This window comes from Notamacropus eugenii, chromosome 5, assembly GCF_028372415.1.
Source record: "Notamacropus eugenii isolate mMacEug1 chromosome 5, mMacEug1.pri_v2, whole genome shotgun sequence".
In the NCBI taxonomy this organism is placed as follows: domain Eukaryota; kingdom Metazoa; phylum Chordata; class Mammalia; order Diprotodontia; family Macropodidae; genus Notamacropus; species Notamacropus eugenii.
The window spans coordinates 405764513-405785464 of record NC_092876.1 but is presented as its reverse complement, the minus strand read 5'-3'; the positions used below and the strand labels follow the sequence as shown (position 1 = coordinate 405785464).

The following is a 20952-nucleotide window of genomic DNA, read 5'->3' as shown; positions in this document are numbered from 1 at the left end:
CTCTAGAGCGTGGTATAGTGGAAAGGGCGCTGGATTTGCAGTTGGGCTCTCCCAGTTACTTATCTGATGCATGACCTTGAATGAATCACTTAACTTCTCTTGGCCTCAGTTTCTTCATCTGTAAAATGAGGGAATAGGACTGCTCTAACAGTATTTCCAGCCCTAGATAATGTGATTATATGAAATTAGACATGTGACATTACCAAGCCTGGACAAAGATATCCCATTACCTAGCTCCAAAGTAATAAAGTCCTTATAATGTCTTAGCTTGCAGAGTTGTACTTCAAGTTTTTGCCTTGGTCAATAAGATGAAAACAGAAGGATGGTTAGACAAAGACCTTAAATGCTGCTTACCAGTGTAACATCCCCAACCAGCACGTGGTGTGACATGTGGGATTTTCCTTGGCTGCCCTGCTCTAATGCAGGGGTGTCTTTTGGGTTAGGAGGTTTCCTCAGAGGGTGCCTCGACTCTTATGAAGGCTCCACATCTGCAGGTTGCATTGGTCTGCTATGCTTCCCCCCCTTAGCAGTTCGACACAGTTTGCTTTTATGAGCAAAGTGTCGGAATGAATGTTTCCTAACAGCAATCCAACTCCATCCCAACCTGTCAGTGTGCTGTTGTCACATCAACTTAACAGTGTTCTGTATCCTGAAGCAGCAGATGTGTTTGCCGAATGCAGTACTGTATTTTAATCTGATCTGTGTACTGTTGTTCAATGCCTTGTTTCAAGCACTGCTAGGAAGCTCCTTATTTCACATACTGAAAGAAAGGATAAGAAATGCAGTTTTTAGTCTCGATTCAATGTAGTTCAGCAATGCTGTTGAGTCCTGTTTCCAACATTCACTCCTATTGAATGTACTGTAGTGTTTGTCTTCTCACCAAATTTTCTAAAGTGTCCAATTCTCTTATCCTTTCTGTATGTTTCTGCTATTTGACCCTTTCACAATATTCAGATGCATAAAAAAGATGTATAAGCTGCTGCCGCTGAATATGAGTCCCTTTCATTATTTTACTCTTAGGATGAATTGGAATGGAATTCCTGGAAGTCTACCCTTGTTTCTTTCCCTTGTTACCCCCACACACTCCCTATGTCCTTTCTCTCTTCTCTTCCTCTCTCCCTGTCTCTCTCCCTTCCTCCCTCCCTATTTCTCTTTCTTCTCTCCTCTTTCTCTCTCTCCCCCTCTCTCCATCCCTTCCTCTTCTTTTTCCTCACTCTCACTTTCTTTCCTTTCCTTCTCTCTCTTCCCCTCCCCTTTCACTCTATTTCTCTTTCCCTCCTCCTATCTTCTATTTCCTATAGGGATTAAAGCCTTAGCATTAATTAGGGGTGTAAGGGACCTGGAGGGAAAGATCTAGAGAAAATATGAATATCATACAGGCCCAAGTTTATTTTCATAGTCCTGCTATCCCAAATCCAAGATACCTGAAATTACAGTGCTGTGGTAAACAAAAGAATGGCCCATGTACATAAGCGGTATAGTATTTCAGCGATAGATACTCTAAACAAGCAAACCCTCTTCCCTCTGGCCCCTTATTTAGAAAACAACTCACTGTAACAGAGCATTTTATCTTGAGAATGAGCCCTTAGAAAGTTGCCTGTGTCTTCATAAAATGTGTGCATGGTCCTATCTGGAGTTTGGCCCATTTTCTAAATGGTCCAGGTTTGATCATAAGACCAAGGTAGAAACACGGGTTTACAATAAAAGACATTTGAATCAGCATAAAGTCTTCCACATCTTTCCCCAACACTAGGCACTTTTGACAAAAGCTGACCACCACAGTATCTTCATTTTAGACACCATAGAATCACAAGTATAGTCGGTTTAAGTCTGACCAGAATATAAGTTCTGTGAATGTCTATTCTTTTGATCAGCTCCTGGGCCTGAAACTTAGAGTTTCATCACCATGTAGTTACCTAGAATGATGACCAGGAGCTTAAGTTGCTTTTCAGTGAAAGGAGTACAAGTACTCTTGTTATTAAACTGTTTATTAATTATTATTAATACTATCTATTAATCTAAGAAGCCAAGGCTCGATCAGCCAGGAGTGCCATGGAAGATAGATGCTATGGCGACCATAGCATATAAGTTGCCTCCAGCTATTTTGAATCCAGTAAATTCAACAAACAGATCCCTAAGTGGGAGATTGTGTCTCTGCTATGAAAGCATATGAATGAGACTACACACTCTGCATCTTTTAAAGAAAAATTATGTTATTGCACTCTGTTTGTCCCAGCTAGTAATTTGTTATTTATTTTAGTGAGGAAACTACAAAAGAAAAGAGGGAAAATTTGTGTGATTCTATTTTAACTCTTTGTTTGGATTATCATTGACTTTGGGCAGTAGACCAGGCTTTGAGTGAATTACATTATTGACACAACAGTCACTAAGTCAGATTTATTAGGATCCTGAAGGAATTCCATTAAAATATCCGTTCAGATAGGCTGCCAAAAAAACCCCAAATATTTTCAGTGGTACAAATGTGGAAAATGCCTCGTTTGGGGAAAAAATTGTGAACATAGTTCCAAAACACTACTCCATGCCCCTCAGGCAAATTGGAGGGAAGCACTCTAGTGTGTCCTTTTTTATTTTTCATTTTTGCCACATGCCCACACCTACATACATGCACACATGTACAAACATACATACATACACACTCATGCACACACAATACACTGTGTCTCACTAGGAGTTTTTTAAGACTTAAAGATTTTCAGAGTTTAATAGTAAAGTTTCACTTTATCCTCAACAACATGTTAAGTTGGAGGTTTTCTTTTAAAAATGGAAGCCTATTTATCTTGGCATCCAGTCCTGTTATGATTATGGCATCTTTTAGTAGTCCTTAACACCTCAGGGCTATAGGATTAAGTCACTTAAGGTAATATGTGATTTCAACTCCTTTATTCAAATCCATGTAGGTATTCTTGTTATAAAAAAGTCATTATAAAGATTCCTATTCAGATTGGAATTTAGCTGGACAACTTCTGAGGTCCCTTCCTGCTCTGAAATTCAGTAAATGTTCCATTCTGCACAGCTATTTAGTGGATTGTGTATACTCCTTAAAATCACACAGATCTATCAACTAAGTCAGGCATGAGGGGTCATGCCATGGTGATGAGTCTGTCTATAGCTTCCTGGCTTCAGAAGTGACTGGAGCAGGGCTGCTTAAGCCCTGTGACCCTTTTGTGACCCCTTCACCACTTCTGGTAACCCTATATGGGATCTCAACCCCCCAGTTTAAGAAGTACTGGGCTGAAAGAGAAGAGAGTTAAGAAATAAAAACTTTCCAGCCATACCCTACAACAACTAGCAGGCTCATTTTAGTTTATATCACAAATTTGATAGAATTTTGAGGTCATGTGCTGAATATATGTGTATATTATGTTTTTATACATTTTATAATATTGCACATATGTATACATACATACATACACACACACGCGCACATTCTTTAGATTCATCTTTTGCATCTTACAGGTGCTCCAAGTTGAGAAAAAAGAAAAGTAGTCTCCTTAATGAATTACGGTTTTATGCATAGGTCTCCAAAAGAGTGATTCAAAATAGAAATTGTTTCAGAGGGTAGTGATTTCTCTATCCTTAATAATAATTGTTAAGTGCTGGCGACTGGTCAGTCAGGACTATTTTAAAGAATATAGATGTTTATTCAAATAAATCGTTAGACCTCCAAGTCTCTCTCAATTCAGAATCTGAGATCCTCCTTTCTATGTTATACCCTAGAGGTGTCGACATACAGGCTGCAGCCCAGGTGTTCCTGGAATCATATTGAAATGTAATTAGAAAATATTTAACAAATAAAAGTAGAGTAAAATGAAGACAATGTCACATGATGAAGTGAAGTCCGTGCGCAGTCTTTGAGGAAGAGGCCTCATGTGGGGGTTTCAGTTTTTTAGTACTTTTATTTAAAGTTTTGGTTTCCAAATTCTCTTCCTCCGGCTCTCCCTGAGGTGGTGAGCGGTCAGATACAGGCTTATGTGCAGTTACGTGAGAGATGGTGAGCGCTCAGATACAGGCTTATGTGCAGTTACGTAAGAGATGGTGAGCGGTCAGATACAGGCTTATGTGCAGTTACGTAAGAGATGGTGAGCGGTCAGATACAGGCTTATGTGCAATTACGTAAGCGATGGTGAGCAGTCAGATTACAGGCTTATGTGCAATTACGTAAGAGATGGTGAGCGGTCAGATACAGGCTTATGTGCAATTATGTAAGAGATGGTGAGCGGTCAGATACAGGCTTATGTGCAATTACGTAAAATGTTCCCATCTTAGTCATTTCATACAAGAAGGCTAAAAGGAAAAAATGAGAAATAGCGTGTTTCAGTCTGTATTCAGACAAGAGACATCATTGCCCCAGGAGCCTATGATGGATATAAGGAGCAGAACTAGGTAGAAGCTGGAACTAATACAGCTTTCACAAACAGCTGTAGGAGTAAAGTCTCTGGAAGGATGATGGTCTTAAAGCAGAGCAACAAAGTCAGAACTTTCCTTACTTTCTAGAGCTGAGGTAACCTCTAAACTACGCTAGGATAATGGAGAGGAAGCTGCCTTTCTCTTCCTAAGCACTAGGATGTGCTATTTAATGAGGAAGAGGAATATCCAAGAAAAAGCTAACCTATTATAAGTTTAGGGCTGGCCTTGCAAAAGAACAATTGACCTACTGCAGGCAGGGGTCCTATCATCACCGAAGATGGGAATACACAGTAACTGTCTATGTCTATTCTGGGACCATGACCACCACCTAGTAGTAGACTTCAGAGGGAAGTTCAAGCAGGAGTTTAAGTAACCAGGAGTATAAAAGTTGTTTAGTGATAACGGAAAGGAACTTCACTGAAGCTCATTCTGCCTTTTTTTTCCCACCTAGAATAACACTATTATGGCCCCCTGGTAGGGCATTGGAGCATCCTGAAGGCCCATTCAGTTGACGTAGGATTGTGTCCAGACCAGCAGGTTACTAACATAGATGCCGTAAAATAGAGTGGCTCTGCCTCTGGCAGGATTATCCAGATCCCTTCTCAGGCCCTTGAGCCAAGGACTCAAAAAGACCCATTTTGCTCAAGATGCCTTAGATACAGTTCAAAGTTCCCCAGAATATTTCTGCCCTAAATTTGTGAGCATCTTAAATCAACAATACTCAGACTTGGATCATCAAGTTGCCTAGGCCTCTTTAGTATGCAATGATCTTGAAGAATTATATCTGTATTTGGGATAATTGTGCCAGAAGCTACAGAAGATGGTTCACAAATGGGGCTGCAAACACGCCTAGCCTCAAATCGTAGTTATTTACTGTTCAAAAGAGGCAATGATTTAAGCTGAAGAAGTTCACAGAATTTCTGAGTCTAATGGAACTTCAGACCTAGTGCAGTGTAACCCAGAACCTTTTGTGTGTGTCTCAGACTGTGAGTGGCAGTCACATGACACTTGTTGACCCCTTCTTGGAAAGGGATTTTTAAAGACATAAAATGCATAGGATTACAAAGGAAATGAATTATGTCAAAATAATTATCAAAATATTTTTTAAAAAACAAGTTCACAGACCCCTGGTTAAGAGCTCCTTGGTCCTAAACCCCCTTGGTCCCAAAATGCTTGGATAATCTTCATAGAACTGAAGTGTTAGAGGAGATGCCAGAGATGACTAAGTACGACCCATACATGTTTCTTTCTGGGTAATGTCTAGAAGAACTTGGGGGGTAGGAGGAGACCATAAACTTAATTGTCACTGCACACATCCTTTGCCCCTTCCCCTGACCCCAGATGGTAAAATCCATGTATATGGTTTGATGCTTGTAGAATTTGAAGTCAATGAACCTTGCAGTTAAAATGTCATCCTTTCCAGAGTTAGCTGAGGCAGCTTTAGCCAATCAGTGAACCCCCCATGCTGAAGCATATGTGAGAGGGTCAAATGCTCCAATGGTTATTCATGTTCCAGGTGCTGTTCAGAGCTCCATTTTTGCAGCATGTGAAAGCATGGCAGGACAGCATGGAATTTTGCTTGGCCAATTAAGAGACAGTGAACATGGAAAACCATTCTTATTCAACCTACATGTGTTTATTTTCAGTAGACTACAGTACTTTTTCTTATTTTTCTCTTTATTCTCTCTCTTTCCTATTTTTCTTGTAATTGTGCTGGTTTTGTTTTGATCTTTTTTTTTTTTTTTGACCACTTACTTCCCATGCACCATCTTCCCTTTCTGTTATGGTTTCTTTAACATTTTTCCATCTCCCTTTTCGTTTCACCTATATTTTATACATTCATTGCATGGTTTTTTTCCCTCCCCTCCCTCTGTGGCCTTCCTCCTTTTTGTTTTCTCTTTCCTGTTTTTCTTTTTCTCCTTCTCCCAAACTCTTTCCTTTTCACAGCATTGGAACACGGGAGGTAGTCACCCAGAAGAACTTGAGTGGCTTGGTGCCCATCCGAGATTTCAGACTAGACCCCAGCCTCCTCTACTCCATTCCTTTGTTAGCCCTGAGCCCCAATTTACTGATTGTGTGGCTGTTTCTGAGCATTGCGTACCTGGTGGCCAAATTCCGTTGCAAATGAAGACCAGTTTAAAAAATAGTCATTAACTTGTAAAGGAAAAAAAAGTGCTAGAATATGTATTGCCACCTTATTACCTAGCTGGACAGAAGGAATGTGTCAAAGCGTTGTCTGCCAAGAAATATATTATGCCTTACAGTTTGACATTTCTATTGTATTGAACTGTAAATACCTATCAAATTATTTTATCCAGAGGATCTGTATTGAAAACTTAAAATTAATTATTCTGCTTTCAGTGCTTGTAACATTCTTACAGTGCCCTGTTGCCTCGAAATGTAGCCGGCCTGAAGATAAGTTACGCTTACCAAATATTTGTCTTACCTTCAGATTTAAAGTATCTGTCCTCTCTATGCTTCATGTTCCCTGTTTCATGTATTCCAGAGAAAGGAACTCTTGTCTGAAAAGAATTTGTATCTTTTGTATACTCTTTAAGTGTATGCTGGCCTTTCCTTTCCTTCTGAAGAGAATTGATAAGAAAAAGAAAAACTAGACGGGGTTTATAACTTGTTTGTTTAGAAATGCCTATCTAATAGGACGTATATTCTCTGCTTTTATTTCAAAGCATAGTCCACAAGTTACAGTAGCAAACAGTTTGCGGAGCCATAATGTTTTTCCTTGTTCGTGTCTAAATTTTTCTGACTTAGTTTATCGTGGAGCTGTGATTACGTGCCACACCAAACACATGAAAATTTAGTGTTACAGCATATGACTTTACTTTCTATTCTTTTGAACTGTTCTTAAGAATTCATCCAAGAGATTACAGAAATTTGAGCGTATAGTAAGAAAAGGCTTTTCAGGATATTTCTTGATCTCATTTTAGTATTCCTTCATTAAATATTGCATCTTTGATTGCATATTAATCTCAGAAGCCCTTGTTTTCTCTTAGCAACCAAATATTATAATATTCAGAAATCCAAGAAAGTTTGTCCTAATTGATACTTGGTTCCTGAAGACTCTGAATCTGTGACCAACGAGTGCCAGTCGTGGAAGTGTGCTCTGGTTTAGTTTTGGTTTTTAAATGATCATCCTTAGTTTTAACACATGCAGTATCTTAAAAGTTAAATTGCTTATTACCTGACCATTCCCTTGTTGCAGGGAATTTATTACAACTTTGTAATGAAAGGTACAGATAAACAAAACACCAACAATAAGAAAGTAAAACTGGGGAGAAAACTAACGTCCTCAATTGAGAAAATAATCTTGTTTCTGTTGTAATATTTTTTGAAACCCACATGTCAGTGGTTTCCCTTCCCAGGACCAGTGAATTTGCAGAATCTCCTTACTAAGGCTGCAGGGGTGTTACTCTCACACTCTGCATGGCTCCCTTGGGTAATCAATCAAGAAATACTCACTAAGCATCTAAGAAATGACATTTTATCAAATTGGCTCTTCACTGTTTTTGAGCATTTTGGATGAGTTGAGAGAAAATTTTTTTTTAAAAATTTAAGATTCTCAAAATTTGTTTAAGGGCATCACTGATTGAATACTATGTCCTGGTCTCAAATTTTTTGTGGTTCACATAAACAGACACTGAGGGGCAAGCCAGCAAATTCAAGGGCAGAAATTCTGAAAGAAATACCCTTGTCACACACCCTAGGAGTTCCACCTTCCTTTTTAATCCCTTATGACCTTTTCGTTGCCCCACCACCACCACCACCAAATGTTGCTGGAGCTATATGTCTACAGTCTTCTAATTAGAAGTTATTTGGCTTTTCCAAAACGATCACACGTGCAATGCATTGTAATCTTCCTTCAAGAATAAATGAGACTGGAGATCTAGATATGGTCCACTCATGAGACTATACATTATATTGGAGCATGCCGTGTATATAACTTGTTTTTTACATTAAGATGATTGGTTGATTTCTTTTTTAATAGTAAATGGAGTAGAATGTGAGAAATGAACAAATCATGCCTCTTCCTTTGAATCTTAAATTTGAAGGAATGTCATTGAGCCTATTTCCCAGCATTCAGGCCATTAGCTCAGCCATTCTAGATAGATCTTGTTGAACAACAACCCAGAAGAGCTGAGTTCATAACTACAAACAAATGCTTTCTTGTGGCTAACCTAAGTCCCATGTGCTACAACTGGTCACCATTTTCCTACTAACTGCACTTTTATTCCTTCCATTAATGTATATTGAGCACCTCCTATGTGCAATAGCTAAAGAATGCCATATGTATGAATGTATATGAATAAAAACATGTTCTGTATTCAAAGACAGCCCTATTGACAGTGGTATGTACTGCATGGGACCTGCATCATCAGTAGGCCTTAATGTTTGATTCATGAATACTGATGATAGTTTAGTTCATAATTCCCTCCATCCTCACCTCCACCCCACCCCACTCACTCCCCAGCTCTGGCTCCCCATTAATCTGCCCTCTAGCCTACTGGTGTACCAGATGAGACCAGTAAGGGTGGAGGTACAAGTTGTTTGTCATGTCTTCTTCCTAGAACCTGTACACTTTGTCTCTCTGGTTTTTTGGACATAATCTCATGGAACTGATCACCCATGTCTGTGTGTGTGATGGATGAGTTTTCATGGGAACTGGTCACAAGAGCATGAAGCTTTTCATTTGAAACTCAGGACACATAACACATTATCTGAGGATACCATTTCAAATGTAACCCTGTAACTGCAGATCTGAAAAGGATCTCGTGAGGTTTTATGTAATGCTCTTTTGTATACAAGTGTACAGCAATCAGACAAAGAATTGTATCCCTTTTCTTTGAATTATCCCATAGAGTAGCTGTTATATCGCTTAATATTAGAAAATTCTTCCTACTCTGTATTCAAATGAGATAACGTATGTTAAGCACTTTGCAAACTTTTAAGTCATTATATAAATGTTGTATTACATATCATCCTTATCAGAGTAATGGAAAAAGAGACACAGACACTGGAGAGACAGAGAGAAGGGGAGGGGGAGGGTTCTGGAAGGAAGCAGGAAGTTAAGATTTTCATGTCAGTTTTTTATACTGTCTTTAAAATACGTAATGTCAGGGATGAGATTAAAGGCAATAGTTGGCATTCATGTTTATCTGCTTCTCCTAAGAAGATTCAGAAGGGAAATATTTTTCTTCAGTAATGATATTAGCTTTCTAGTCATTCTTTTTACGTTAAGTAAGAACTTTATATCCCTTGCCCTAGTCCAGATCTGGAGACGTTACTCTTAGTAGGAGTAACCCCCTTCCTTTTTTTTTCTAAACAACCTCTCTTCCTCAAAAAAAAAGACTTTAATTCGTCCATTGGCACATGATGCTTTGTTCTGAGCTATCTGAAAAAATAGATACATCTGGATGAATTCTGAAGTGACAGATTTATTTAACTTTTATTTTCACTTTGCAATCTTTAGTGTTTATAGCCAATTATCTTACTTAAAGTGAGTTGATATCTTTGTATTTATATCCTGATTTCTCCTTTTTAAATGGATAGACTCAAAAAGACACAAAGGAAAAAAAAATCTCTCTTTTTTATATAGGACATATGAAGTCCAAACACATTTCACAGAATCACAGAATTACAAAACAGCAGCAATAAGAACAGTTAACACTTATATCCTACTTTAAGGATTACATATATTATCTCACTTGATCCCCACAATGGTCATTTGAGGTGGGCACTATTCTTATCCCCATTTTACAGAATAGGAAGGGGCCTTAGAATTCATCTAGTCCAACCCCAAACTTAAGCATGAACTATAATACCTCCAGTAAGTGGTCATATGGCTTTCATTTTTAAACTTTCAGTGAATTTACTATTCATTATCATAGCCTCTTCTTTTTGGAAAGCACTTACTTATTGTTGGGAAATTCTTTCTAGCAGGGAGTCAAAATTTGCCTCTCTGTAATTTCTACCTGTTGTTCCTACTTCTGTCCTCCATGACTAGGAACAAGTTCACTCCTTCCATGTGGCAGTACATTGAATATGTGAAGATAATAATTATGTCTTCCTTCTTCCCCTCCCCAAGGCCCACCTAGATACCCCCAATTCCTTTGACTCAACCACATATGAGCATAGTTTCAAATCCCTACACTGTCTTTTGCCTTCTTCTTAGACACCCTCCAGAGCAGCTAGGTGACTCAGTGTATATTGTATCAAGCCTGGAGTTAGGAAGACTCATCTTCCTGAGTTCAAATCCAGTCTCAGACATTTAGTAACTCTGTGACCTTGGGCAAGAGACTTAATTCTGTTTGCCTCAATTCCTCATCTGTAAAATGAACTGGAGAAAGAAATGGCAAACCACTCTAGTATGTTTGCTGAGAAAACCCCAAATGGGATCATAAAGAGTTGAACACAACTGAAAAGCAACTTAGCACCACAAAACAAATAGATATCCTTCAGCTTATTAATACCCCTTTTAAAATATGTTAACCAAAATTGGACACAAATGTAATGAAAGGTTTAGAATGTTTCTGGCGTAGTGGCAAATTCACTTGATCTGGAGTCATAAGATCTGGATTTACTGTCTGCCTCAGTGTGACCTTGGATAAGTCACTTTAGTTTACAAGTATAGGTTGTTGAATTAGATGGCTTCTGAGGTCCCTTTCAATTCTAAGTCTATTATCTTATGAATTGAGACTGAAAAATCTCCCTTATTTTTCCTATTCTTTTAGTAATATTAGAAATAGATTACTACAATCTAATAAAACCACAGTTTTTTTATCTTTTTTTTTTTTAATGTTTAACAATCACTGCCATACAATTGAGATTTTATCCCCCCCCACCTACCTCCCACTACCTCCCTCCCTCCCCACGACTGCATACAATTCTGTATAGGTTCTACATATACTTTCCTATTGAGTACATTTTCACTATAGTCATGCTATGTAGTCGGACTAAAATAAATGGAAGAAGTCATATAACAAATCAAAACATGATACACAAAAACACACACACAAACATGATCTGCTACATTCTGTGAATGACTTCCATATTTCTTTCTCTGAGTGTGGAAGGCATTTTGCCTTAGAAAACCACCATTGGGATTTTTTTTTTTTTAAGAAGTTCTTGTGTTATTACGAAATTCCAAGTCTACCAGAAAAAACTCTCGCACACTGTGGTCGTTGCTGTGCACAAAGTTCTCCTGGTTCTGCTCCTTTCACTCAGCATCAGGTCATATAAGTCCTTCCAGGCCTCTCTGAAGTCTTCTTGTTCATCATTTCTTATGGCACAATAGTACTCCATTACATTCATATACCATAATTTATTTAGCCATTCCCCAATTGATGGACATCCCCTTGACTTCCAGTTTTTGGCAACTACAAAGAGTGCTGCTATAAATATTTTTGTACATGTGGGATCCTTTCCCATTTTTATGGTTTCTTGGGGGATACAGTTCTAGTAGCGATATTGCTGGGTCAAAGGGTATGCTCATTTTTGTAGCCCTTTGGGCATAGTTCCAAATTGCTCTCCAGAATGGTTGGATGTGCTCACAGCTCCACTAACAATGAATTAGTGTTCCAACTCTCCCACATCCTCTCCAGCATTTATCATTTTCTTGTTCTGTCGTGTTTGCCAATCTTATAGGTGTGATGTGGTACCTCAGAGTTGTTTTGATTTGCATCTCTGTAATCAAAAGTGATTTAGAGCATTTTTTCATATGATTATAGATATCTTTAATTTCTTCTTCCGAAAACTGCCTGTTCATATCCTTCGGTCATTTATCAATTGGGGAATGACTTGTATGATTATACATTTGAGTCAGTTCTCTATATATTCTAGAAATGAGGCCTTTATCCCCGAGCTTAGCTGTAAAAATTCTTTCCCAATTTACTACATCCCTCCGGATTTTGAAAACCACAGTTTTTAAAATATTAAATTGTAATGAAATTATACTTTAGATTTTAATTTATATAAGAAAATATCTGATTAGCTAAACAGAAGAGAATTCCTAAGTTAGGAAAGGTAGTTGGTGTAATGGAGACAGAGGACATAATATTTAATATATGCTTTACCACTTACTATGTGACCTTGGGGAGGTCACTTAATCTGAACTTCAGTTTGTAAAATGTGGGGCTTAGACTAGATTATTTCAAAGGTCCTTTCTTTCTCTAAATCTATGATCTTATTAATTATTCTTCTCTGCTAGCTAATTTGAAATTTAGGTCTGACAGGTGGTTTTTGAGATAGGTACATGTTTGGAATGTGCTTCTGCATATGTTCATGCTTAGATATTTTGCCTATTAAAAGAAAATTCCCAAAGATTAAAGAAGTGTAATCACAATATATAATCAGTAGTATTATGTTAAAGTATATTTTTGTCTAGTTATGAATAAGAGCATAAAATAAGCAGCTGTTTCTAGAGAATCTGTGACCATGTTGTTCAGACGTTCAGCTATGATGAGTTATTTTGTCCTGAGGTCCCTGGGCCCTTTTCAATTCAACAAATCCCTGATAAGTGCTAGGCACTGATAAGAAATAAGTATAACTTAGCTATTTAACATGGCTAGTGATAAGCAGGTAGAGAATTTTTAAAAGATTTTCTGGCCTTTGAATAAAATGACCATGTTCTGCAGAAATGTTTTGCATTTGGCTGTTTAATACTCAATATAATAGGAATAATATTTATATTCTAAGCTTTTCCAGTTTACATTTTGAGCTATTACCATAATCATTCCTTTAAAAAAAAAGACAAGAAAAGAAAGGAGCTAAGGCATAGTAACATTATAGAAAGAGATTTTCTTTGTCTAAACCCTTTGAAGATTCCTATTTTCTTGGTAACCACAAATTTTACATATCATTATGGGCAATTTTGTAATGACTTTGATAACTAGCTGATTAATATCTAACTTAGAGTAGTGTGAAAACAAAGCTATGCTGTACAAGAGGACAGTGTGGGGGGAGATTATAACATTTGTATTTTAAACAGCTTTTACCTCTTCTTTCTATATATCTACATAGGGAAATTTTCCCCAGAATTCTTTGAATTTTCTCACTTTTCATAGTGAAGAATTACTGATCTGATAGATAGAATTCATCCTCAACATTTACTAAGCCATTCTGTATTACCTTACCTTGGCATCTATCCAAGAGCCGATACTGGAGAGAAGTCCAAGGATCAAGTCTCTGGGAAGGATGTGGCATGGCTCAGTCTCCGTGCTTTGTCCCAGCTGGCACACTAGGTGAAAGAGCCTTCCATGGACTACGTCTTGGGAAGTCTCCACCTCTGATGGCCATGTAGATACAACTGTGTAGCGCATGGAAACACTTGGATCACTTTGCACTCCAAGCAGCCGTTTCCACAGCTGAAATAGCCGACATTGATAAAGTCGGTCGCTTTTTTTTTTAATTGTATCATTTTGCCGCATGTCAGATTCATTGAGGGAAAAGTGTCATTTTCCATTATAAATAATGAACTAAGATAGTTATTCCTAAAGTAGAGGAAACAATATCATTCTGTTGAAACTTGTATTCTAAGGTAAGCCATTCTAAAATTTAGCTTAGCAGAACAACTCCTAAGCTCTTTCTTAGGAGACTGCATTACAGCAGAGCATCAAAGTATTTTAGCCAATGAATTCTGAAATACATGAAACCATCTTTTAAAAAATTTTTTTGAACTTTCTTCCACTTAGATACACTGCTGCTTTTAGGAGATGCAAAACCAGCACAGCCAAGCATGTGTCCGTTTTTGTGCTTTGTAAACCTGTTGCTCAAATATTTAATATTTAGAGTCGCGAATGAGTGAAGTACCCATTTAAACTAATTAGTTCTTTTAATGCTATGAAAATAACCAATTCATTTCATCTTAGTTTAAGTCTCTTTTTTTTTCCTTTTTTACTGCTGTCATTTTTTGTGCTTGTTTTTTTTTTTTCCCTAGTGAGGGTTGTCGGCGAGAAAATACAATGAAGAATGTTGGATGTCGCAAGTATGCATTTAATTCCCTGCAGCTGAAGGCTTTCCCAAGGCATTACAGGCCTCCAGAAGGAACTTATGGAAAAGTTGAAACATAAACATAATGTGTCCTCTAATTAGCTGTTATACAATACATGTGGGTACACTCTAGTTGAATTCATGAAGACCAGAATTTTTTTTTTTTTTAACATTTCAGGCTAGATTCTATTGAGCATGTTATCTTATTGTATTGGAATCGGTAGGAAAGAATGTTCTGGCACAGTAGTTTATGTAGTGAAGACTGCCCCTTTAATAGCCTTTGGTCCTGTGTGAGCTACACAAATACCAAAAAATCGTTCCCTGTATTCACCTGGTAGGTATATCCAGGATGCTAAAGGACTTTTTATAAATGGCCACTTAGGTAGCTGTTTCACATAACAACCTTTCCTGTTGAGTTGATTTAAGGTTGAATTTTTCATAATGCTGTACTTTAAAAAGTTAGAAACTCAATAAATAATAAAGTAATTGGAACTGAGGCAACCCCAATATACATTGGCAGAATCAGATAAAATCAATTTGTAACTCCAAGAAAATAAAGTAGCCCCCACACCAATCCAGGAAGCCAAAGGAAGCGGCCAGGATGATCTGGCCTTTGTGTGATGCTATCTGTAAAACATGAAGTCAATATGTCATTATGAGAGCTTTGCTAGGTTTCAGAAACACTGAAGATTTAGTTATTTCTTATGTGATTGCACTTTATTAGAAGATAACTGCCAACCATACCATGTAGCTGGAATTCCAAGTTTATTTAAGCAGCTGGGTGTCTTGGCGAGTCATTTTTGTAATTAGCCCTGCAGGTTAAAAACCACCACCAAGAAAATATATTACATAGTTCTTCTCTCTTCTCCTCTCATCCTTGTACTAGTTGCTTTTAATCATCTTGTTCACAAGTTAGGATTCCATCTTCTGAAGCGTATACAAAGCGACCCTTGGATCCAACTGAAATTCTGTGCATCCACAACCCAAAAGAGGCGTTTTTACATCAGTGCCAGATCAGCATTCTGAAGTGTATACTTAAAGTTTCATGAAGCAAATCTTATCAATATTTGAATGGAGGAAATCTAAATTTTTCTAGAACTAATCTTCAGAGGTTTGCTTAAACTTTTACCTGTTTACTTAATTTATTGCTTTTTATTTTTGAGGCATAAACTATGACCACATTTCAGGGTCTTTGAACTGCTTTGTTATCCAGTTCATGGGAGTTCCTAATATATTTCCCCCTTCTGCCTGTTCTGTTCTGTGAGGTAACCAGCAACTATCGAACCAGTTGGGTCTATGTCCTTCCGATCTTCAAACCAGTTTTTGTTCCCTCAAAGACTTAAATTACATTTTATTCTCTAATCGTAGCAAAACATTTCAGGCCTTCTTAAAAGCATAACAACTTTACTTTTCCTACTCCATATTTCAAGGTACGTTGAAAATTGGAAGCTAAAGACCTCATCATTTATTTTTCCACAAGGAAATGATGAATATGATCTGTGTTTCACAGTTTTGTTTTTTGGGAATCCTTGTGTGTGTGTGTTTCATCAGTTCTCTTAATCACAGTTCTCTTAAGAGATGTTCTCTGGGTAAATTGTTCTTAAAATTATATGCAAACTTTTGTTCCATTCTTACATTACCTAAACTTGGTATGTATAAATTATTCCATGCTGCTCAAAAGGATATTAAAATGTACATGGACATTTTACTTGAGCCTTTTAATATAGCTAAAGAATAAAAACCATGAAAAGGTCATTGAGTTGAAATTACCCATGTCTAAAATCTCCAGAAATTTCTTTTTAAAATATATGACTGTGTTTTATATGTACTGTATGCTTATTTACATGCGTAAAGGCAATAGAACTCTTCAGATATATGTATATATGTATGTGAACACAGATATATACATATACAGAACTGATCGCTGGCACAGCTGTTTGGCTCCTGCTCGCAGTGGGTAGTGTCAAGGTAGCTACTGGTATTGAAGAGGGAGTAGCTGCACTGTGGAAATACTTCTTAGGACTGTTGGTTTCAGCAGTGGTAAAGACAAAGGAAGAGAAAAGCTCCCATTTGTGTGTCTTTTCTGTGATTCTGTGCCCACAACAAGGCATGCAGTTGCAGTGAAATCTTTGTAGTTGCAGCTACTCTTTTCCCATTTACACGTTCAGCCATGTTCAAATACAGATGAGATGTTGGTAAGGCTAATTTACTTTTTGACTCGATAGCTCTCCATGACATTTTTTGAGTATGTCATTCATATTGTGTAGTTTTAGCCTTTTCTCTCTTCTCATTCTTAACTTCTCTTGCTAGGTTTTTGTTATACTTCAATCGTATATTTGCTATTAAGAAATCTTATATGTATTATTTCAAAACTTTTTTGTGTCTGAAGATGTTTAGCATTTGAGTCTCTTATAGTGCTGTTTCACACAAATAAATCACAACACGTGATTTTGTACCTAGCTCCCTTTTTGAAATAATTTCCCTGAATTGCTCGGAGTTCACCTGTTGAAATGTTGAGACCTAAGCCTCGAAAGCTTGGTCATTGGAAATATTCAGGTTTCATTGTTCTGTGTGAAGAACATCCTTGCTCAGCTGTTTTGGGGGATTTTTTTTGCACATATCATCAACACGTTTACAGGTTTGGGTAGTGATCATACTGAACAATAAAAATCAAGAGTTTGTCATTAAAATTTTTGTAACGCTCTAGAGGAAACTTCCCATGAAGTACTTTTGAGTTGCACAAGGAAGGCTGTTTTAGAGCGTCTTGCAAAATGGGAGTCCTGTCTACTGATCTTTTTAAGTACACTTTTTTTTAAATGTCATGAAACATGCTAAGGGATAAAATTGTTGCCAGGTATGTTATATGTGTGTTCTGTGAAAGCACCCACAGCACAGTTGCCTTTTGTTTCATTTATAAATGTAAAAATATTGTATAATATAACAGTTTGTCCCTACACAAGTGTATTTGCCAAGCTTTGTGCATTGAAATATTTTTATTTATTTCTTTTGGGCAGTATTAATATATTATAAACCTATGGTTACTGTTTTATATATTCTTAGATCATTCAAGCCATGTATGCTGTAAATGTGCTAGTCTTTAGAATGAAAAATATTAATAAAGAACTGACAGTACTAAATTGTGACTTTTATTTCTTTAAATTCATTAATATTGTCCTGGGAGTCAAGAAACCATGGTGTTCTAGTCCTAGCTTTGCTACTGATGTGTATAGCCTTGGGTAACTCATTCATTCCCTTCAGGCCTCAGCTGTAGAAATTGAATTATGTTCAATTGGTCTTTATTAAGTCCCTGTTTGTTTGTGGAGCACCGCCTTGGACCCCAAGGGAGATATGAAGATTAAATAAATAAGACATGATTCCTGTGCCCAAGCAGTTAGTCTAGTAACAGAACTGAACAAAATGATCTCTAAGGCTCCTTTGCATCTACAACTCTTAAGATTTGACTATATTAAAGGGAATGTTTTGGAGAATCAACATTTGATGAGCCCATATGGTTGAATGAGAACATCTTTGGGACTGTTCTTTTTTCCCCATATTTTAACACACTGGCCTTTGTGAATAAGTAGGAATTATAGAAACTTTCCCCTCTGTGTTCCCTCTGTGTCCTGTAAATGAGCAGTTTCAATTTTTTGAGGATAGGTCAGCTGAACACCCTTCCAAAATACTGGGATCCACTTTGTGTTTGGGAAAAAGGACATTTTATTCAGTGGTATGCTAGCAGCTCAAGAGGCCTGTTTCCTGCCCTATTCAATCATCAGTGTCATGATTTCATTTGCCTTTAAAGCAGTAAGGTATTCAGGGAAGTGGGACAGAATAAGTAGTTACCTCTTATTCTATCTTTTTCTCCTCTTGAGATTGTTATTATCCTATAACCAGTCACGATTGATGAATCTTTAGCACATTTTTTCATATGACTATAAATTGTTGCAATTTCTTCATCAGAAAACTGCCAGTTCATAGCCTTTAACCATTTATTAATTGGAGAATGACTTATTTTTATAGATTGGACAAAGTTCTTTATATATTTGAGATATGGGACCTTTATCTGAGAAACTCCATAAAAATTTTTGTTAGATTAGAGAAATCCAAATTAAAATAACCTTGAGATACGGTTTTATACCTATCAGATTGGCCAAAATGATGAAAGGGGTGAAAGTGACAAATGTTGGAAAGGACATAGAAATATATGATTGTTAATTCACTGCTGGTGGAACTGTGAACTGATCCAACCATTTTGAAGAGCGATCTGGAATGATGCCCAAACAGTTATTAAAATGCCTCTACCCTTTGACTCAGTAATATCGCTACTAGGTCTTTCCAAAGATATAACTAGGGAAAAAGGAATAGACATGTTATGTTCTAAAACATTTATAGCAACTCTCTTTGGTGACAGAACTGGAGATTGGGGGGATGCCCGTCACTTGGGGAATGGCCATATAAGTTATGGTATATGATTGTAATGGAATACTACTGTTCTATAAGAAATCATGAGCTTGATGATCTTAGAAAAACATGGGTAGACTTGCATGAAATAATGAAGAGTGAAATTAGCAGAACCAAGAGAACACTGTGTACAATAACAGCAATATTGTTTTAAGGACAACTTTGAGCAACTCAGTCATTTTGATTATGATAAACACCCAAATGAACTACAAAGGAGCTATGAAGGAAGAGGTTATCTACATCCACAGAAAGAACTGATAAATAAAAGTATGTATAGAATTATTTTGCATATTTATATGTATTTGTATCTAATAGTAGCCAACTCTAGGGTGAGGGAGGAGGTAGGAAAAAGTTACATGATCACTTTATTATGTATTTAAAAGGAACATGATAGATTTGAAATTTCATGTGCATTTTTCTCTATTCTACTATGTTATGGAAATCTTGCTTTATTAAGTTCAGAATAAAATAAAATTTTAAAAATATTATGATGTAAAGTATCCTTAATTCAAAACAAAAAGAAAATAATATCCATTCCATGTATCAATGTACATTCATAAAGAAGGGCATGCTACTAATCACAACAAAAAAAAAGACTTGCGAACCTTTCCAGGAGGCACCTTCTCTCCCACACTTTCTTAGGCTCCCTCCCTTTCCCTCCCTTCTTTTTTTTTTTTCTTTTACCCTGAGAAGCAGTTTATTCAAGTGGAAAGGACATTAAACATGGAGTCAAGAGAGACCTGGTTTTGAATGTACATTATGAGTTGTGTGACTGGACAGTAAGTCATTTAATGCCTCAGAACCTTAGTTTCCTCATCTCTTAAGTTTGTAATATTGGTTGGATTACTTAATAAGATTATTATGATTGAAGTGCTTTGTATGTCTTAAAGTGCCATTTGAGCATCACCTATTATGTGAATGCAGTTCTGAGCCAAGTAGGCATAAACTTGGGCCTCATGGTTCTCATGTTTGCCAAATTAGGGGTAGTCTTTCCTGTGTTGAAAAGAGACATGACAGTATTTAATCTTTCCATTGATTAAAAAAAAACTAATTTTTGCTTTGTGGTTGTTCAGTCGTTTTTCAGTCTTGTTCAACTCTTTATGACCCCGTATAGGATTTTCTTGACAAAGATAATAGAGTGGTTTGCCATTTCCTTCTCCAGCTTATTTTTCAAATGAGGAAACGGAGGCAAATAGGGTTAAGTGACTTGCCCAGGGTTACACAGCTAGTAAGTGTCAGGCCAGATTTGAATTCATGAAGAGCAGTCTTTATAACCCCAGGCCTGGCATTCTATCCACTGTGCCACCCAGCTGCCCTGCTTGCTGAACTTGAAAATGAGCAAGGAAGCAGAAATTGCAGCAAAAAATCGTAGCTGTGGATCCCAGATGTACAATGCTGATTGTGGTGTCTATGTTGGCCTTGTAGGCAGTTAAAGGTACCACAAAGATGCTTTGGCAAAACAGGGATGCATGGGGGCAATATGGAGGAAGTTTGAAGAGCAGGATATTCTCATTATTTGGGGCTTTCCCCTTAACAAGGAGAAGACATTGAATTTAACATCAGCATAAAAGTAACTTAAGCTACTTGTCATTCTAACTAAAACAGAGATATCAAGCTTCCAGTAGAAACACCTTAGACTCCAGAATGATAAGGTTTCTATATTTGATACTGTATCTAAGGACAAAACAAAAAACAAAACCCTTTCTACACTATGCTTCCTTGTCCTCCGTATGTTTACAAGAAGAGGAGAGAGAAAATACCAACTTCCTCCAGCAAGTGATGGTGAAGTGTGCAGCTCCTTTTGGGCTAGAAGAAATGGGAAAAAGTTCTATGTTAAAATGAAGGACTCAGTCCTCACTTCAAAAGACTTCAAGTATGCTATCCTCCAAAGCTAGGCTAGCCTGAAGTCCATGAGAAGACTGGACTCACCAAGTTACTAACTCCCCATGCCTGAAACACATGCAGATCCATCTGGGGAAAGTCACGTGTGAGATGGAAGCCCATTCAAAAACCACCTGAGATCCATGATGAAAACTCCATCCTGCTTCCATGAAGAGAACT

At 37.3% G+C, this 20952-nt stretch overlaps 1 protein-coding gene across 6 annotated transcripts in view; it reads left to right on the top strand.

Moving 5' to 3' along the window:
- The window catches only part of INPP4A (inositol polyphosphate-4-phosphatase type I A), a 202446-nt gene extending 184879 nt beyond the window's left edge, over window positions 1-17567 (top strand). For all 6 annotated transcript variants that reach the window (XM_072614604.1, XM_072614602.1, XM_072614603.1 and 3 more), the window contains one exon: window positions 14378-17567. In XM_072614604.1, coding sequence (XP_072470705.1) covers window positions 14378-14510 — 133 coding nt within the window. In that variant the 3' untranslated portion in view covers window positions 14511-17567. The remainder of the gene's footprint in view (window positions 1-14377) is intronic.
- Window positions 17568-20952: the final 3385 nt, after the last annotated feature.